Source organism: Urocitellus parryii, chromosome 5 (assembly GCF_045843805.1).
Source record: "Urocitellus parryii isolate mUroPar1 chromosome 5, mUroPar1.hap1, whole genome shotgun sequence".
NCBI classification, from domain to species: Eukaryota; Metazoa; Chordata; class Mammalia; order Rodentia; family Sciuridae; genus Urocitellus; species Urocitellus parryii.
The window spans coordinates 101,219,354-101,238,641 of record NC_135535.1 but is presented as its reverse complement, the minus strand read 5'-3'; the positions used below and the strand labels follow the sequence as shown (position 1 = coordinate 101,238,641).

Here is a 19,288-nt window from a genome sequence, read left to right as displayed (position 1 = left end):
CTCGAGAGGCCTCCTCTTTTTCCTGATCTAATATGTCTTCCACCATAATCTGAACTGAAAGCTTTGGACTAGGCAAACAAAATCGTATCATCATCCACAATGGCAATGTGCCAACTGGCAAAGTTCCTGGGTTTTTCTTTTCCCTCTTCCTTAAGTCTTCACCATGATGGTCCTATTGTGATATATTCAACAACTCCTCCTTAAAAAGCCATGGGCTACATTTTTGTATCGTATCAATGTATGCCCTAACTGTTCTTGGTTTTACTGGGGTGCCTCCTTCCTCTAGCAATTTACTTAATTTACTTTGTTTTTTGCTAATTTCTGATCCCATATTTCTGCTACAAAGATAATGCAACCCAACAAGATAACACAAAACAAAACCGAAACAGAATGAAACAAAAACGGAACAAAAATGCATTGTATCAATTTTCCTATTTTCTTGAAATGTATATCCGTGGTCTATCTCTATCTCTTCCTCAGGGCTGAACAACTTTTCTAGCATCCTATTTATTTCTAGGGGCAGGCAGCTTGAAATAGAAAGTAACAAATCAAAACAAGAACACATTGTTTTTTTTTTAAATGGCCACCCATTCTCTCGCCCTGCCCTCAGGGGCAAGCAGTTTCACTTACCCCCAAGCTTCAGGCGTTCCCCGTGTGGGCCACCAAATGCCGCAGTCTGGCTGGGCACAAATAACCGGGAGGTCGAGCCACTTGTAGATTCAAGCAGGAACGAACTTCATTTTCAAACTCACGCAAACGCCACCCACGGTACCCTCCAGGAACTCCCCGCAAGCTCAACGGGGAACTCAACCAACCCACGCGAACTCTCTAGGAACTCCGCAAGAACTCAAAAATAGCAGGCACCTGAGGCAGCAGGAACCGCCCCTTCTGGCAAAATGCCAGGCACCATCTTGACCTGGTGGTGGCTCTCAACAGATGGCCTCCTCCCACAGATCACCAAGAACACACTTGGAGTCGAACAAATCAGGTTTATTACTCATCGTAGAGAGGGAGAACATGCATTAGGAGGAACCACCATACATGAGGTATCTCAGTAAAAAAAAAAAAAAAAAAAAAAGAATTTTAGAAGCAATGATAGCATTGGGGCTATAATTGATTTTGGACTTTGATTAGATGATTTGGGGGAGGGTCAAAGAAAATGAGGGCTTGCTATGGATCATATATTCTTAGAGAATGGAGTTGATTCTATGACTGAGTTTGTGAATAAATTGTTATCTGAAGTGAGGATGATCTAGAAGAGGGTAAAGCTAATGAAGTTGTGATCAGTCATTTCAACCAAGATAAGAAGTGCTGGTGTTTTCTGGGTCCCACAGTGACCTTTTGTCTATTTTTAGACAAAACTGTAAAATAGCTTTGCTTTCTCTCATTCTAGCATGTCTGAAGTCGATCTTCTATGAGATTGTGTATAAGCAACAGGAGCTAATATGGCCCAGCTATGAGTGTGGGGCCAGCTTTCAACTCCTAGGGGCTACTTTGTTTTCGTCTCTCCCAAGTGGCAGTCGAAGAGTTAGAAAAAATATAAATTCAAGAGATGTTTAGCAGCCAGGGATGTAGTTCAGTGCTAGAGCACTTGCCTAACATGTCCGAGGTCCTGAGGTCAATCCCCAGCATGGAGGTGGGGGTGAGGGATGAATAGAAAAATTTAGAAGACAAAGTCTACATGATTGGATGTTGGGGCAGAGGTTGATGTCAGGAGTGATCTCTAGGTTTCTGTATTGCAATGCCACTCATTAAGATAGTATTAGTTTTTATGTTGTCTTCTAATTTAATTCTTACCAAAATTATGTGAAATATTACCATTTTCATACCAATATTATAGATGGTAAATTGAAATTTTATAGATACTAAATATCTTTTCCATTGTCACATAGAACTAGAACTCAAATCCATGTTTCCCTGACTCCAAAGTCATACTTTAAGAAAAAAAAAATGGGGGCTAGGGATGTGGCTCAAGCGGTAGCACGCTCGCCTGGCAAGCATGCAGCCCGGGTTCGATCCTCAGCACCACATACAAAGATGTTGTGTCTGCCGAAAACTAAAAAATAAAAAATATAAAAAAAAATTAAGATAAAATTCCACTAATTCCATTACATAATTTTTGTCATTCCCAAATAAATATACATTAAATAGGCACTTTTCATACCCTCATCCCCATCCATGGAAACCAGTAATCTTTCTGTCTGTATGGATTTATCCATTCTAGACATTTCATGTAAATGGAAGTATACAATATGTGGCCTTTTGTATCTGATTTGTTTCACATAGTGCAATGGTTTCAAGGTTCATTCATGTTGTCCTGTGTATCAGTACTTAAATCCTTATTATGTATAGATAAGGATATTGTATAGATGAACCATGCTTCCTCCTACCCCCAGTACTGGGGATTGAACCCAGGGTATTGCTCATGCTAGGCAAGTGCTCTGTCATTGAGTTACACCCCCAGCTGGTTTTAAATTTTTATTTTGAGACAGGGTCTTGCTAATATGCCCAGGCTGGTCAAGAATTTTTTTTTAGGTGTCTTTTTTTTGGGGGGTGGGGGTGGGCGGGGGTGCTAGGGATTGAACTTGGGGGCACTCGACCACTGAGCCACATCTCCAGCAGTGTTTTTTATTTTTAGTTAGAGACAGGGTCTCACTGAGTTGCTTAACGTCTCACTTTTGCTGAGGCTGGTTTTGATCCTCCTGCCTCAGCCTCCCAAGCCGCTGGGATTGCAGGTGTGTGCCACTATGCCTGGGTGATCACAAACTATTGATCCTCCTCCCTCAGCCTCCTGAGTACCTGGTATTATTGGTATGCACCACTTCTTCCAGCTATACTATGCTTTTAAAATCTTTTCTTCAACTGATGGACATTTGAACATGTCCCCTTGAATATTGCTGTTTTGAACATTTATACACAAGTTTTATTTTGTTTGGTGGTGCTAGGGATAGAACACAGAACCTTGTGCATGCTATGCAAGCACTGTATCACTCAGCTATATACCCCATCTCTTTTGTACAAGTTTTGTTTGTATGTTCCTAATTCTTTTAAAAACTCAAGAGTGGAGTTAAGTCACACAGTAATTCTGTCTTTAACTTCTCAGGAATTATTGCTCTTGTCCACAGTGGTTATAGTATTTTTCATTTTAACTAGCCATGGATGTATAAGTGTTCCAATTTCTCCACAACCTGGCAAGCACTAGTTGTTATTGTTTTGCTGTGGTTGTTAGCTATGCAAGCGGGCAAGAAACTGTCGATTAATCCAAAATTGTGAAGATTTACCCTTTTGCTCCTTTCCTTCCCCATACCCCCACACCCTGGACTGGAGATTGAACCCAAGGGCACAATACCATTGAGCTACATCCCTTTCCCTTTTTATTTTCTATTCTGAAATAGGTTCTCACTAAGTTGTCCTGGCTGGCCTTGAACTTGCTATCCTTCTATCCAAGCTTCCTGAATCACAGGGATTAGACATTCACCATCATTCCCACTTTTGTTGTCTTTTAGGAGTTTATAGTTTTACCTTTAAGGATTGATAAATGTTGAGGTAATCTTCATATATGGTGTGACAGATGTACAAAGTCCTTTGACACATGATGTCCAGTTTCCCACACCATTTGTTGTAAGATCAGTCTTTCCTCACTAAATGATCTTTTACTCTTGACAGAAATCAGTAGATCATAAATATATAGGCTGATTTCTAGACTCTGAAGTCTATTCCATCATGCTGACTTTGAGTTTTAACATTTTATACATCACTTTTGTAATTCTTGTATTCAGCAATTCATCTCTAAAACTTCCAAAATTATTTTATATACTCGGTTGATTGAAAATGAGCAAGAATCAATTCACCGTGGAAGAATTTACTAAAAACCAAGAGAATAGCTTCATAGAAGTATTATCACAGTGTTAGACTATGTTACAATTAAATACTTTACTATTGGAATAATTTCTAAAATTATAAATTGATATGGCAATATGTAAAAACGTGGATGTGTAACCAATGTGATTCTGCAATCTGTATACGGGGTAAAAATGGGAGTTCATAACCCACTTGAATCAAATGTATGAAATATGATATGTCAAGAGCTTTGTAATGTTTTGAACAACCAATAATAAAAAAATTTTTTAAAAATTATAAATTGAGTTTGGGGGTAGCTCAGTGATAAAGTGTTTGCCTAGCATATTCAAGGCCCAGTGTTCAATCCCCAGTACCTCCAAAATTAATTAATTAATTAAAGTTACAAATTTATGAGACTTCAGGAACCAATTTCAACATTTCAGAAAAGAAAATTATGATAACAAAATATCACTAGACACTTTGTAGCATAATATAAAAATGAATGAATACATGAAGTAGTAACTTTTATTATTTAACCTTTCACAAACTTATATACAATAAGATTAAAATAGCTAGCATGGTGACACACTCCTGTACTCCCCACTATTTGGGAGGTTGAGGCAGGAGGATCACAAGTTCAAGGCCGGTCTGTGCAACTTAATGCAACCCTATTTCAAAATACAAAGGACTGGGGGTATAGCTCAGTGTTAGAGCACCCCTAGGTTCAATCCCCAGTACTATATAAAAAAATAAACTGATAATAGTTGCGTGTACAAGTTTTTATCTGCATTGCAAGGATCGCTAGGTAATAATTGCAAAAGGATGATTATTCTGAATACTATTTTCCTCAGCATCCAGGATAGTTGTTAGGGACAAATAGAGAATCTATGTTTACTATGATTTTGCTGGAAAATCACAATTTTCTTTCAGTGCTTTCTCACTTGTCCCTCTCAAATATTATTCTTTTTTGTCATACTCTTTGGGAGAAGCATCACACACACATAAAAGGTGGAAAACCTTGACCTGCTTGGCATTGATGAGGTTAAAAGGCTCACCAGAGAGAACAGATTTTCCTCTTCTCAACATTTAAGCAACTCCCTTCCAAGTGTACAGTAAGTAGAAAGTGTGAAGTTTGCAGGTATTTCTAAATTATGAACTTCTTCAAGAGTTTCTTTACAGAGGATTTTCTTCTAAGGCATCAACTCATCATTTCAGTGTCATCTTCACAGTCCTCATTATGGATTTTGAAAACCTTTATTAAAACCACCTGAAGGTGACTATCAGCAGTTCAAACCCTCCACCCCTATCCTCTTATATACAATATAAAAACATGCCTGAGACAATTAAAACATACAAAATATGTTTGCATATTAATGCTTTGGGGACAGGATTTGGGCTTACAATCACCCAGATTCTTTCATCAGGAGGGTCTACAGATCATGGCCTGATGGATGAAGTTACCCAATGGGAACTTCAAAGGAAAAAGAAGTAGAAAAATATGTTGCTAAAATCTGACAATTAAAATATGACAATAAAATAATAAAGGATAGTAATATAAAATCATCCGATCTTCTCGCCATGCTTTTTAGGCTATGCCTTCTCTTTTCTTTCTACCTACAATTCATAGAACATTGATACTTTAAGATGGTCCCAGGTCCTGCAGTTCTGTTCTCTTCCAGTAGAGGGCAATGCTGCACTCAAAACTGCACCAGTTGCAAAATCACCCTGGTCAGCCTGCGTTCCTTCTCTATGATCAAGACAGATTATTTTTTAAATCATATACAAGTATTTTTTCCCTCTCTACACTCTAAGAAATGAAGAGGTGAAGAGGAAAAACAGAAAAGGCTTGAAGGATTATTCTTCTATCCGATCTCTTCAACAAAGATATTTCATCATACGTGACATGCCAGGAGGTTTGCTATCAAAGTCCCAAAGTTCGAAAGGCGTCTCGTAAGTCATCCACCTCATATAGGGGCTGCAAAGAAAGAGAAAAATGAATGCAGTGAATGGCTTCAAAACTGAGCTGGACAGGGAAGTCTTCTAAACTGCATGGCTTATCTTTTTAACATTTTGTTAGTAAATTGGAATTCTGATCAGGAGGGAAACACAGCTGAGGAATCTGAGGAGCGATTAACAGAAAGAAGACAAGTGAAAGAAGGAGAAGATAAAGGAAAGACATCTTAGCGGAGGGCTCTGAACTATGAATTAACAGAAGGGAAAACTGAATTATAGGAGAAATAAAGTTTTGTCAGATGAAAAACGAGAGTGACTTTTAAAAATATAAGAAGCTGCAGGAAAAGACTATAGAAAAAGTGAAAAGCAAGGAAGCCACTTACCAAAAGGATGCGACGAAGTTGTCTGGATAGCCGAACTGAATTCTCATGCAGCCCTTCCCAGGCCTTGAAAGTTCTTTCACGATTTTCTACAAAAGTATTCCAGCAGTAAAAATAATCTTAAAAAAAATGGGGGGACAGGGGGGAAAGAAAGTTCAGGTCTTCAACTAGAAGTAAAGAAAACCCGGGCCTCATTTCCTCATTTACCCAGGACCTTGTCTCCAAGCCATTCACAGCTTTCCTGGAATTCTAATCAATAATTTTGATTCCTATCGTGAACCAGGAACCTTAGGCAATTCTTCCCCCTGAGTTTTCCCCACTGACTCTTCTCATTCTGAATTGCAATTTAAAATTATGTCTGCTGCACAGAGCCTGCGCAAAAGGTTCCCCTTCGCACCTTTGAAGGTCATGATGCCGATTTGGACCCCAGCTCGGTGCAGCCTCCGCAGCCCCTCAGGCTCTGCCTTCTTGTCCTCGCAGAAGTAGAGGCGCGCGGTGAAGATTCTCAGACTGAGGTTGGGGTTCCCTCTCAGAAAGTCTGCCACGTGCCGGGCACAGTCGTAACAGGGGCTCCAGGAGGTGAACCAAGTGACTCGGTAGCACCGGCCAGGGTCCAAGTCCCAGTCCGAGATGTAGCGGAGGAAGAGCAATTCCACGTGGCACCCTGACTGGGGAGAGAGCGGAGAACTCAGTTCACTGACCTTTGTTGTGGTTGTGGTAACTTCACAGATATTCTCTCCCACAATGAGCTTTTAGAATGCTGACAGTTACTGTCTTTTGTGTTACACAGAGGTCAAGCAAGAGCTCATTAGTAAGAGGTGAACCAAAACCTTTGTGTGTATGTAACACTGGTCTTACCCAGTGAAGGAAGGCTAAGGATTTTTTTTTTTCTTTTTTGGGGGGTGTGCGGGGAGAAGGATGACATAAGTAGAGAATAGCATCATACTACCCGTACAGAGATTGAATTTGTGCTTTGAAGTTATTTTTGCACATTTTAAGAAGGAAAAATATCTTGGAAGTTTCTGTTGATAAAACATTGTGGAACTACACTTGGACCCCTAGGTGGAGCTAGGACAATTTGTGAGATTGCTTGGGAGGATGCAAAGAGTGAAAATAGATTATGGTGAATCAGACAGGTGGGGGTTGTAGAAGTAATAGGCACTAGTATGGGCCAAGAGCAATTAAATAATGTGTTCTCTCATTGTATAGTCTCAGTGATTGTAATAATAACTGCAATAGTGAGGTATAACAGGCCAAACTCTTATTGCAGAAGTCATTAATCCCAGAATATGAAGACAGGTTTCATTTTCTAGCTTCACTTTTGAGACTTAAACAAATTACTCAACTCTTGGTTCTTACATTTCCTCATCAGAAAAATGAGCTGGTATTGTGAGCATTAAATGTGAAAGTGCAGATAAAATGAAAAGTTTCTATACATAGAATGTGTCACATTATAAAATAAGAAAATGACTTGAATGTAAAATCATGATGGTAATAAAGATTGGCAAACAAATAAAAGTAATGAAAATAGCATGACATGCCACACCACAGATTCTTCACAGGCAGAAGCTTATGTAAGACCATTTGATTTTGATGAAGAAGTCTTTTTAAACTCCCTGCCCCGCTGTACAGGGGATTAAACTCAGTATTACTCAACATCCCCAAACCTTTGAAAATTAAAAAAAAAATTTTTTTTTTTTGATGGGCTGGGGATGTGGCTCAAGCGGTAGCGCGCTCGCCTGGCATGCGTGCGGCCCGGGTTCGATCCTCAGCACCACATACCAACAAAGATGTTGTGTCCGCCGAGAACTAAAAAAAAATAAATATTAAAAATTCTCTCTCTCTAAAAAAAAAAAAAAAAAATTTGAGATAGGGTCCCTCTAAGATGTGGAGGCTATCCTCAAACTTTCCATCCCCTGCTTCATTCAGCCACCCAAGTTACTAGTTGGTGAAGAAATCTTCTGGAAATGTAATCCTATCAGGTAGCTGAAAGTTTGATTTAATTAACCAATCTATGGAGGCTTCTCTGAGTTTTCTGGGGCTCACCATAGTAAATGTATTTTCTGGTCTACAATCTACATGAATAGGAGGAAATAGAAATCATTGGGAAAGAGAATTGAGCTGCTATAATTTCACCTATATTTTTCATCTTTATAAATTTTCAAAAATTTTAAAGACACAATTTTTTTTTTCATTTAAAATTTTGCTTGAGCTGGGTGTGGTGGCCTATGCCTGTTTTAGTCTCAGGTACTTGGGAGTCTGATGCAGGAGAATCACTTAAGTCCACAAGTTCAAGAACAGCCTGGGCAACATGAAGAGACTCCATCTCAGGAATAGAAAAAAAAAAAGTTGGAATTTAGTTTGAGGGACTGGGCACATGACTGGGGTACAGTACAGCACTTGACTAGGATGCTGAAAGGCCTGAGTTTGACCCCCAGTACCACAATAAATAAATAAATAAATAAAATGAGCTGGTACTATTTCCTCATATCAAAATCCTCTTACCTTAATCTCAGGGCAATTCAGAGGCTGGGGATATAGCTCAGTTGGTAGAGTGCTTGCCTCACATGCACAAGGCCCTGGGTTCAATCCCCAGCACTGCACATATGGAAAAAAAAAAAAAAAGGCTGGAAAAGGGGAGGAAAGTTTGGGATCAAGTATGGCATTAGGGTACCAGGCATGATTGAGAAGGACATTAAATAACCTTTCAGGCCATGTCTAATATGGGTGCATAGGGAGGGGGTAAAGAAGATTTGAAAAAGTTAGTGGAGACAGAAACGCAAAAAAAAAAAAAAATGGGTGGGCTAGTTTTAGTGGCCCATGCCTGTAATTCCAGAGACTCTGGAGGTTAGGCAAGAGGATGGCAACTTCAAGGCCAGCCTCAGCAACTTAGATAAGCCTTAAGCAACTTAGGGAGACCTTGTCTTAAAATAAAAAATAAAAAGGGATGTGGCTCAGTGGTAAAGTACCTCTGGGTTCAATCCCTAGTACTGCGCCCCCACAGTGCCCCCACCCTCCAAAAAAAACAAAAACAAACCTGGACCTCAGCAGGTAACTAAAAGCATCTACTGTTTAGCTTTCAACTGCTGGGAAAGCAAACTTTAATTGATACCTTGTTGCGAAGGTGGCCGAAGTCCAGTGAAAAGGAGGTGGCACTATCCCGACGCTTCACCACATAACACAGGTAGGTCTCATGCCGACCCTTAGCCCAGCGAACATTTTTGAAATGGTAAAGAAACTTCTTCCGATTCATCAGAAGGCTGTGGGTGAGAGGAAGGAGAAGGAAATCAGGAACACAGTTCACTCTCTGGTCACTTTGGGTTTTCCTTCAGATGATGATGATGATGATGATGATGATGATGATGGGTGCTGGGGATGGAACAAACCCAGTACCTCTTGCTTGCTAGGCTCTACCACTGAGCTACATCCCCAGTCCTGTTATTATTACTTTTAAAATTTATAATTACTTGGAAGCATCTCTCCCTTCATTTGCTGGATGCCTGAGACCTACTGAGCTTGGAATCCTGCTTAAACATCTTTTTCTGCTTAAAATTAAGACCAACTGAGAGAAACTTGGCAAGAACCCTAAACTCATTTGAGTTCAATAGACAGTCTCCTCCCCTGGCTGTCTACTAGATGTTGATGACTTAATATTACAAACTTGTTCTTCAGTCTCATAATTATTTTTTTAGGTTTCCCTCCAGTTTCTACTTAAATCTCCAATATGTACCTTAAACTCAACATGGCCAACAGCATCCCTAAAATGTCCACTGTCCTGAACTGCTACTCCCCCTGACTTTACCATGTCAGGTAAACAGACTGGAAACTTGGAATCATCCCTGATCATTTCTTCTTCCTTATTCCTCATGTAATTAATTATTTAAATTTGTTGATTCTGTTGGGTCTCAGAAAGGATACTTTGCCCTGCTGAGAACTTTGAATTACAGGAGCGTGAGAAATCTCAGATGCAGCCTCCGAAGCCAAGGGTCTGACCTTCTGCCTTCCTGTCTCCTGTCTAGCGAATATTAGAAACCAGAATTCCTCTCCCTCAAGAAGGATCATAGAAGCTAAACCCCCTCTCCCCCAAAGCATGCCATAAAATCTGGAAAGGCCTCTCTCTCCCTTCTCTATTAAAGACTCTCCTCGCACAGGTGTCCTGCCCTATACCCAGGAGAAGGAATGCAGCATGGACAGGCCACGTAGTATCTGGAGAGACCTTGCTGAGTTTCCTCCCTTATTGAATTACCATTAAATCAGATCCCTTTGTCTAGTCACATTTCCATGTGCTTCCTGTTCTTCATTTGAATCTAAACATAAAAACAGTTTTCCCTGGGTTTGGGGGTCTTTAATTAAATAAACTTGTTATGCTTTTCTTTCTTCCCTCCTCCTCTTTTTTTTTCTGTTCCTCCCTTCCTCCTTCCTTCCTTCTTTTCTTTTTTTTTTAATACCTTTTTAGTTGCAGATGGACACAATACCTTCATTCATTTGTTTTTATTTTTATGTGGTGCTGGGGAATGAACCCAGTGCCTCACACAGGCTAGGCAAGTGCTCCACCACTGAGCTACAATCCCAGCCCTCCTTCTTTTCTTCCTGCCTTGCTGGGGATGGAACCACTGGTCTCTTACACAGTAGCCAAGACCTTTGCCTCTGAGCTATATCTCAGCTATATCTCAGTTCTGCTGCTGCTTTTATAACTTGGCAATATAATCTTCATATTTAGCTAGGTGCACTCTCTTTCTCTCTCTCTCTCTCTCTCTCTCTCTCTCTCTCTCTCACACACACACACACACACACACACACACACACACACACACACACGGACTGATTGTCCCTCCTCTTTTTTTCCTAGCTCTAAACTCAGTATCTTGCATAGTAAATTGAATTTGTTGAGACACTCTTTGGTAACTCAAGTTTCTTTAAGGAAATTTAGAATCCCTTTTAAAGCTGGGAACATAGTAGCACAAGCTATATGGCAAGGTTGCTACTAAAGCAAGAGTGCTATCTCTGATTTTTGTGGGTCCTTTTTTCCAGAAATATATTTTTCCAACTTGTGGAGATAGTGCTGCTACCTAATGGTACTGGGTAGAAGAGCAAAGAACTTGTAAAGGCCTGGTGAGGAATTTGAATACAGTTTGCTGGCAAGAGAATTGAAACGTTTTTGCACTTTTTTTTTTTAACATTGAGGCATAATTTACATACAGTAAATTTTGCCCACAATTCTGTGAATATTGGCAGATGTAAACACCCCACATTGCTACCACAGTCAGGTTACAGAACATTTCCCAGGTAACTCGCACAAAGTTTCTTTACCTCACTTTGCAATCAATTCTCCTCTCCACCAGGCAACCACTGACTTGCTTTCTGTAACTATACATTTTCTATTATTTCATATAAACTATATATCATCTCTTTTGGTCTTATTTCATTTAACATAATGACTTTGAGACTCATCCATGTTTCATAGTTTGTTCCTTTTTCCTGCAGAGTGGTATTCTATTGCATGAGTATAGCATGTTTTGTTTTCTCATTCACCTGTTGATGGATATTTGGATTGTACACACTTTGGTGCAACTGTAAGTAAAGGTACTATGAACATTCATGTGCTGGTCTTTGTATGGACATAAAATGAGAATTGATAATTTAATAATGTATTATAGGTGATAGACCTGGCCTTAAAAATTAACTGCCCCAGTGTCAACTTTATTAGATAGAAAATCTAGGACAACAGCCAGTTATAGCTGTTTCAATTCTGTTTTATTTTGGTACCAGAGATTGAACCCAGGGGTGCTTAACAGAACCACATCCACAGCCTTTTTTATTTTTTGTTTTGAAACAGGGTCTTGTTTAGTTGCTTAGGGCCTCACTAAATTGTTGAGCCTGGTCTCAAACTTGTGATTTTTGTCTTGCCTCAGCCTCCTAAATTTCTAGGATTATAGGCATGCTCTACCTTGCTCAGCTAGCTCTTTCAATTTAAATGTCTCCATTTACACACACAAAAGTTATTTAAAAACATTTTAAACCTTTAGGAAGAGAACTAGATTTATCAACAGTATAAACATTGTATGTATCAAACAATATAAAAAGTAGTCAACTGTATTCATTTATTTAGTACCAGGGATTGAACCCAAGGGTGCTTACCCACTGAACCACATCTCCAGCCCTTTTTAATATTTTATTTAGAGACAGGGTCTTGCTAAATTGATAAGAGCCTTACTAATCTGTGAGGCTGGCTTCGAACTTGCAATCTTTCTGTCTCAGAAGGCCCAAGTTGCTGGAATTAGAGGCATGCACCACCTTGCCAAGCTGGGTTTTTTTTTTTTTTTTTTTTTTTTTTTTTTTTGGTACCAGGGATTGAATTTAGGGGCACTCAACCACTGAGCCACATCCCCATCCCTATTTTGTATTTTATTTAGAGCAGAGTCTTACTGAGTTGTTTAGCACCTCACTGTTGCTGAGGTTGGCTTTGAACTCACGATACTCCTGCCTCAGCCTCCCGTGTTGCTGGGACTACAGGCTGTGTTTTGTTTTTAAGTAAATTACGCAATTAGGTACCAGTGGTAAAGCTCAATGGTAGAGTTTTTTGTTTTGTTTTGTTTTGCTTTTTGGTACCAGAGATAGAATCCAGGGACACTTAACCATTGAGCCACATCCCCAGCCCTTTTTATATTTTATTTTATGACAAAGTCTTACTAAGTTGCTTAGGGCCTCCCTAAATTGCTGAGGCTAGCTTCAAACTTGTAATCCTCCTGCCTCAGCCTCTTGAGCCCCTGAGTTTGCAGAAATGTGTCACCATACCTGACAAATGGTAGAGATTGTGAGAGGCACTGAGTTCAATGCCCAGCACCAAACAAAAATTAAAAATGCATAATTGACAAGAATCTAAAATGGATACAAAGCCTCAGCAACAATCAGCTTTATTTAAAAATAGTAATAATGTATTATGGTAGTCACTATAGCACCACCACTATTTCTATGACTACTTAATTAATTAGCACATAATAACCATCAGCATGTGTAATTTCAACACATAATAAGCTCTTAATAAATATAGAAGAGAAAGAAAAAAAATTTTTTTGGAGCCCAAATAGATGTTGTTGTTATTGTTGCTGTCTGATACCGAGGACTGAATCCAAGGGTGCTCTACCCTAAACTTTGCTTATTTTTAATTTTGGAATAGGGTCTCCCTATATTACTTGGACTCTCCTTGAACTTGAGATCCTCCTGCATAAGACTTCTGAGTCATTGGAATTATAGTAACACAACACTGCACCCTGCTGAGTCAACAGATTGAACATCATCTCATACCAATATCCCTTTTGTATTCAACCTTTGGGGCTGTATAGATAAGAAAAGTGAGGAACCTTTTACCTTTTTTCCCTTCTTCCATGCTGGGGATCTAAGCTGAGGGGGCATCCATCATATCTTTGAGGCAAGCACTTGACCACTGTACACCACCATCCCTGGAAATCTTTTTTCATGTACCACGGGTGGTATGTGTATGCATGTGCCTGTGAGCTCATGAATATGTGTGTGTGTGTGTGTGTGTGTGTGTGTGTGTTAGGGCAGGTTCGGTTATCATGATGATGGAGAAATGTCCCAGGAATATAGAAAAGAGGGATATGGAATAGTAAAGGAATTCAGAGTGTTTTTGTGTCCTATCTCATGTGAAATGGCAGTTGGCCTTTACTATTTCAGTCAAAGTTCTGCACTGGAATGAAATGATTTGCTGGAGCCTAATCTGTTATGAACTTTCTTGATCCATTTCTTCCCTAGCTTGGAACCTGTTTCCAGGACCTGTTCTTCTATGGTGTGTCTCCTAGGTAGGAAGGACTTTGCAGAGACAATTTTTTTCAGGCCCCCAGGTTGACAGCTGCTTGGACAGCTGTGTTCCCTGAGGCAGAACATGAGCTGCATCCCCAGCAATGCAAACCAGAGAGAAATGGGTTAAAAATAATCCTGACATAGTCATCTTCTGCACATAGGACCTTCGTGAATGATAATTATGTATTGTCCTTTTGTCCTGTTGAATTTTGTCTTTCTCTATCCTTATTTGTCTTTCTCTGAATTTCAACAATTCACTTTTCCTTTGTTTTGCCTTTGCTTATGTACAAAGATTTCCACTGGACCTTTAACCAGGATTTATACCTCAGATTAGTATTCACACTCTCACTGCAAGCTGAGGAGACAGTTGATATTATTTTTTTCTCAAGAAAATGTTCTAAAGAAGATTTACTGTACCATTAAAAATCTTATTTTTGTTTATTTGCTTTTGCAGGACTAGCAAGCACTCTACCACTGAGCTACACCCCCAGAACTACCATTGAAATTCTTAATTATGGAGTCTAAATTATTTGTGAAAGAATTATATTGAGATAATATATGTAAATTAGGTATGATTTCCCTATATTCCTAGTAATCATCATGATAAGAATGGAACCACCATATAAAACTATAATGCACTAATAAAAATATGGAAAAAATTAGAATGGAATAAGCTCTATAATAATAACTTACCATAAAATGCATGTTGAGACACTGAAAACTTTACAGAATCCACATTTAAGTAGTAAGTTAGACCATATTTGAAAAAATGTAAAGATTAGTCAAATAGTAAACATGCCACTAACTGGCCAGTACTTGGACCTATAACATAAAATAACTTGCTTAAATTAATTTTTATCTTTATAACAACCTTAATGACTTTCAAGCAATTAATCTTGAATGTTTTATATTTTTTTAAAGTAAAAATTTCCTTGCCACAGCTAAATTATTTCAGTAGTCTCCCTAGGACAGTTTGCCTTCAAACAGTTTTATTATTGAATATTTACAGATTTATCATAAAAAATTACCACTACTGTTTTTAGTATAGTATTGCTATGACCTTTTTATGATTCGAGTCTCTAAAGATTGCTCTGTTAATATTTCTGTCATAAACTAGTTCTGGTTGTGGCAAATCCCAGGACAGATCAGTACATTGTGCATATTTTGTGTGTGTGTGTGTGTGTATGTATGTACAACATGAAAAAGAGAGGGATGGAGACAAGTGCAGAACAGAGAAAGTTAGGCTGAGAACATGCAAGTCCTGATCAGAAGATGAGTCAGATTCAGAATAAAAAAAGAGCACATTGACCAAACAGATCTTGCAACTGAGAAAGGGATAGCTACTGACCTCACTATTCAGATTTACTCGAAGAAACCCAAAAAGGAGATTGCCTCTTTACCTGTCCATAGTGGATTCCAGAGTGTCTTTCTTGATTCTGAGAGTCTTAGGCCAAGAAAATCTTGCCTCAAGCAATGATGCTTCACTGCCTCTGTCTGACAAAAAAATTGGCCCCTCACATTCAAATTTGAACTTGCCCTTGTAGACTCCTCCCCCCATAGCATCACCACCACCAGGTACCCCAATAGCCTTCTTCCTAATTTGGGTCCCGTGAAGATGGGTGGGGTTGTCATAGGCAGAGTCATAGGGGTTGAATGATTAAAGGCAGCTTTCCTGAATGTTTCTTTTAGGGCTGCCTCTAAGAAACCAAGAAGTCCATGCTTCATAGGTAACAAACATCAGGAGACAGTAATAGTATACACTTCTTAAGTTAGAATCATGGTAATAATATCTCCCCTACCACCTCTTTCTTTTCTTTTCTTTTCTTTTTAAATTGGGATTGAACCCGGAGTGCTCTAACCACTGAGCAACATCCCCAACCCTTTTGTTTTAAGATAGTTTCTTGCTAAGTTACCCAGGCTGGCCCAAGCTTGCAATGTTTCTGCTTCAGCCTCTCGTTACAGACATTTGCCACCATGCCTGGCTGTTGTAGTTTGCATGTTTGTGTGTGTGTGTGTGTGTGTGTGTGTGTGTGGTGTGTGTGTGTTGATGGAGGTCGAATCCAAGACCTCATGTATGATAGGCCAAGGCTCTGCCACTGAGCTACTCCCAGCCCAATAAACACTATCTTTAATTTTAAAACTATAATTATAATGATAACATTCATTTTCACTTAAATGGCATTAATTAGCATTTAAGTGGCATCTTGTGTTCTGTGAGCTGAAAGCATCACAATTAATTTACACAATGTCCTTGGACCTCAACAGAGACAGGCACAAACAGCTCTGCTTTGTGGCTAAGCAAGTGAACTCAGTTATATAGGATTTATAACAGAAATTTTACTTCCCAAACCACTGATGTTTTTCCTTTTTTGATTGGATATAAGAATTGTTGGAAGAATAGGTATTTATAGCAAAGAGTAATTTTTGAATGAGCCATTAAAAAAAAAAAAAAAAGAAAAGAAAAAACTTTTAATTTCAAGTCAGAAGTAGCAACACCCACTGGGTATGGTGATGCATGCCTGTAATCCCAGTGGCCTGGGAGGCTGAGGCAGGAGTATCACAGGTTCAAAGCCAGCCTCAGCAAAAGTGAGGTGCTAAGCAACTCAATGAGACCCTGTCTCTAAATAAAATACAAATAGGGATGGGGATGTGGCTCAGTGGTTGTGTGCCCCTGAGTTCAATCCCTAGTACCAAAAAAAAAAAAAAGTAACAACATCCCCAAATATCAAACTGCTTATTTCACCAGACAGAATCAGTGCTTAACTGACTATATTGAACTTGGGAAACAGGTTGAGCTTTTCAAATAAGAGGCTTTAAGTTCCTACCCTTTTACAACTTGGTCTATTAAAGATTTTATTTGGGATTGGGGATGTGGCTCAAGCGGTAGCACGCTCGCCTGGCATGCGTGCGGCCGGGGTTTGATCCTCAGCACCACATACAAACAAAGATGTTGTGTCCGCCGAAAACTAAAAAATAAATATTAAAAAATTCTCTCTCTCTCTCTCTCTCTTTCTCTCTTTAAAAAAAAAATCTTACTTCTCACTCCCAGCTCAGCGAGTTTATATATTTTATTTATCCATCATGAGGATAATTTAATACCTACTATAAGATAGAAACTGTGAAAGGTGCTGGGAATCCAACAGATAGCAAAACAGCTGGGGTCTTTCTTCTTCACACACATGGGGCATACACCCCTGCCCCTGAACTCCTGGCACCTCCACCTGGAGTACTCTTCCCTGTGTATTGTTTTTTTGTTTTTTTTTTTTTTTTAGAATTTTATTTTTAATATTTATTTTTTAGTTTTCGGGACACAAAACATCTTTGTTTGTATGTGGTGCTGAGGATCGAACCCGGGCCGCATGCACTCCAGGAGAGCGCGCTACCAGTTGAGCCACATCCCCAGCCCCTTCCCTGTGTATTGTTACAGATTCATTTCTTATTTGTTTTATGTCTGATAGTTGAGACTTTCTCAACATTATATCTAAAAATCAATGATTTTTAGATTCTCATTCCCTACTTCCTTTCTCGCGTTATGTAATTTTTCTTCTCAGCACTTATCACTTGAAAGACACTCTTTATTTTATTTTTCAGTATGAATTATTATTTCTGAAAAAAGAAATTATGAAGGGGCCCAGCAAGATGATAGGCAGTAGTTGACTTAGTTGTCTTTGGCATGCTAAGTGTCACAGAACAGTAGAATGGGGAAAGCAGGGGAAGAGATCTTCCAAATTCCTCTGCAGCATCCACACATGGGGTGTGGTTATTTGAAATAGGATCCCTTCAAATTGTCTCTTTAGATGTAACTTGTGCTTTCAACATATTTTTATCCAATTTTCCAGAGAATAACATACGTACGCAAACATAAACAGAGCACTCATATATATCCTCCCGAAGGACCAACATTAATTCTCAGAGATGGTGCCATCTTTAAATTCCCCCAAAAAATGGAAGCAAGCTGGGTGTGGTGGCATGTACCTGTAATTCAGAGACTAGGGAGACTGAGGCAGGAGGATCAAAAAATTGAGGCCAGCCTGGGCAACTTAGCAAGACTCTGTCCCAAAATAAAAATTAAAAGGGGCTGGGGATGTAGTTCAGTGATAGAGAACCCCTGGGTTCAATCCCCAGTACGACAAAAAAAAAAAAAAGAAAAAGAAAAAAGAAAAAAGAAAAAACTCAATCAATTGATCAGTGAATAAATAATTAAAATGGAAGAGAAAAAATTTTCCCAGTGCCCCAATGTGAAACTCCCTCCTGACACTGTATCTTCTCATTCTCATGATTATACAAAATTGTATTAATATCCTTTGTTTATGCTCTCTTTTCAAATTATGCCTTTTTGGATCTGGTGAAAATAAGAAAACTGGCCCATTGCTAATTCACATACTTTTTGTTTGCTTGTTTGGTTTCAGTTGTTTTTTGTTTGGTTGGGTTTTTTTGTTGTTTTATTTTTTTTTTTTGGGGGGGGGAGGGTGGTTTTTTGCATTTCTAACCATTTTTAAGTGTACAACTCAGTGGCATTAATTACATTTCCAATGTTGTTTTACCCATCACTATTATGTTTCCAAAACTTTTTTTGTGGGGAGAGGCCACTGGGAACTGAACCCAGGGGCACTTTATCACTAAATTACATCCTCAGTCTTTTTATTTTTTATTTTGAGACAGAGTCTTACTAAATTGCTGAGGCTAGCCTTAAACTTGCAGTTCTCCTGCTTCAGTTTCCCAAATTGCTAGCTTACAAGTGTGTACAACCATGCCCACTTTGTTTCCAAAATTTGATCACACCAAAAAAAAAACACAAAAAACATAGGAATAATGTAGAAATCATGATTCCCTCTTCTTCCTAGCCTCTACTAGCCTCTAGTCTACTTTTTGTCTCTATTAATTTGCCTACTCAAGATATTTCAAAAAATTGGAATCATATAATACTTGTCCTTTTGTATCTGGATTATTTCATCTTGCATAATGTTTTTAAGATTCTTCCATGTTATACTATATATAAGTGCTTCATTCCTTTTTATGGCTGGTTCCATTGTGTATACACTACATTTTATTTATTCATTCATCTGTTGATGAATACCTGGGAGATGTGTGTGTGTGTGTTTGTGTATGTGTGTGTATGTGTTTACAATGTTGGGAACTGAATCCACAGGAGCTTTGCCACTAAACTATAGCCCCGGCCCTTACTTTTTATTTTATTTTTATTTTTAAGACTGACCTTGAACTTGTGATCTTTTTTTTCTTTTTTTTTTTAGAGAGAGAGAGGGAGGGAGGGAGAGAGAGAATTTTTTTAATAT

The 19,288-nt window shown here is 38.8% G+C and overlaps 1 protein-coding gene across 1 annotated transcript; it reads right to left on the bottom strand.

The window, feature by feature from the left end:
* Positions 1 to 5,761: 5,761 nt before the first annotated feature.
* On the bottom strand, positions 5,762 to 15,402 carry Aicda (activation induced cytidine deaminase). The gene is made up of 5 exons (XM_026379317.2): positions 15,395 to 15,402; positions 9,286 to 9,433; positions 6,571 to 6,841; positions 6,177 to 6,292; positions 5,762 to 5,815 (listed from the first exon to the last, which is right to left on the bottom strand). Exons 1-5 carry the CDS (start codon positions 15,400 to 15,402, stop codon positions 5,762 to 5,764), a joined length of 597 nt encoding a protein of 198 aa, XP_026235102.2.
* Positions 15,403 to 19,288: the final 3,886 nt, after the last annotated feature.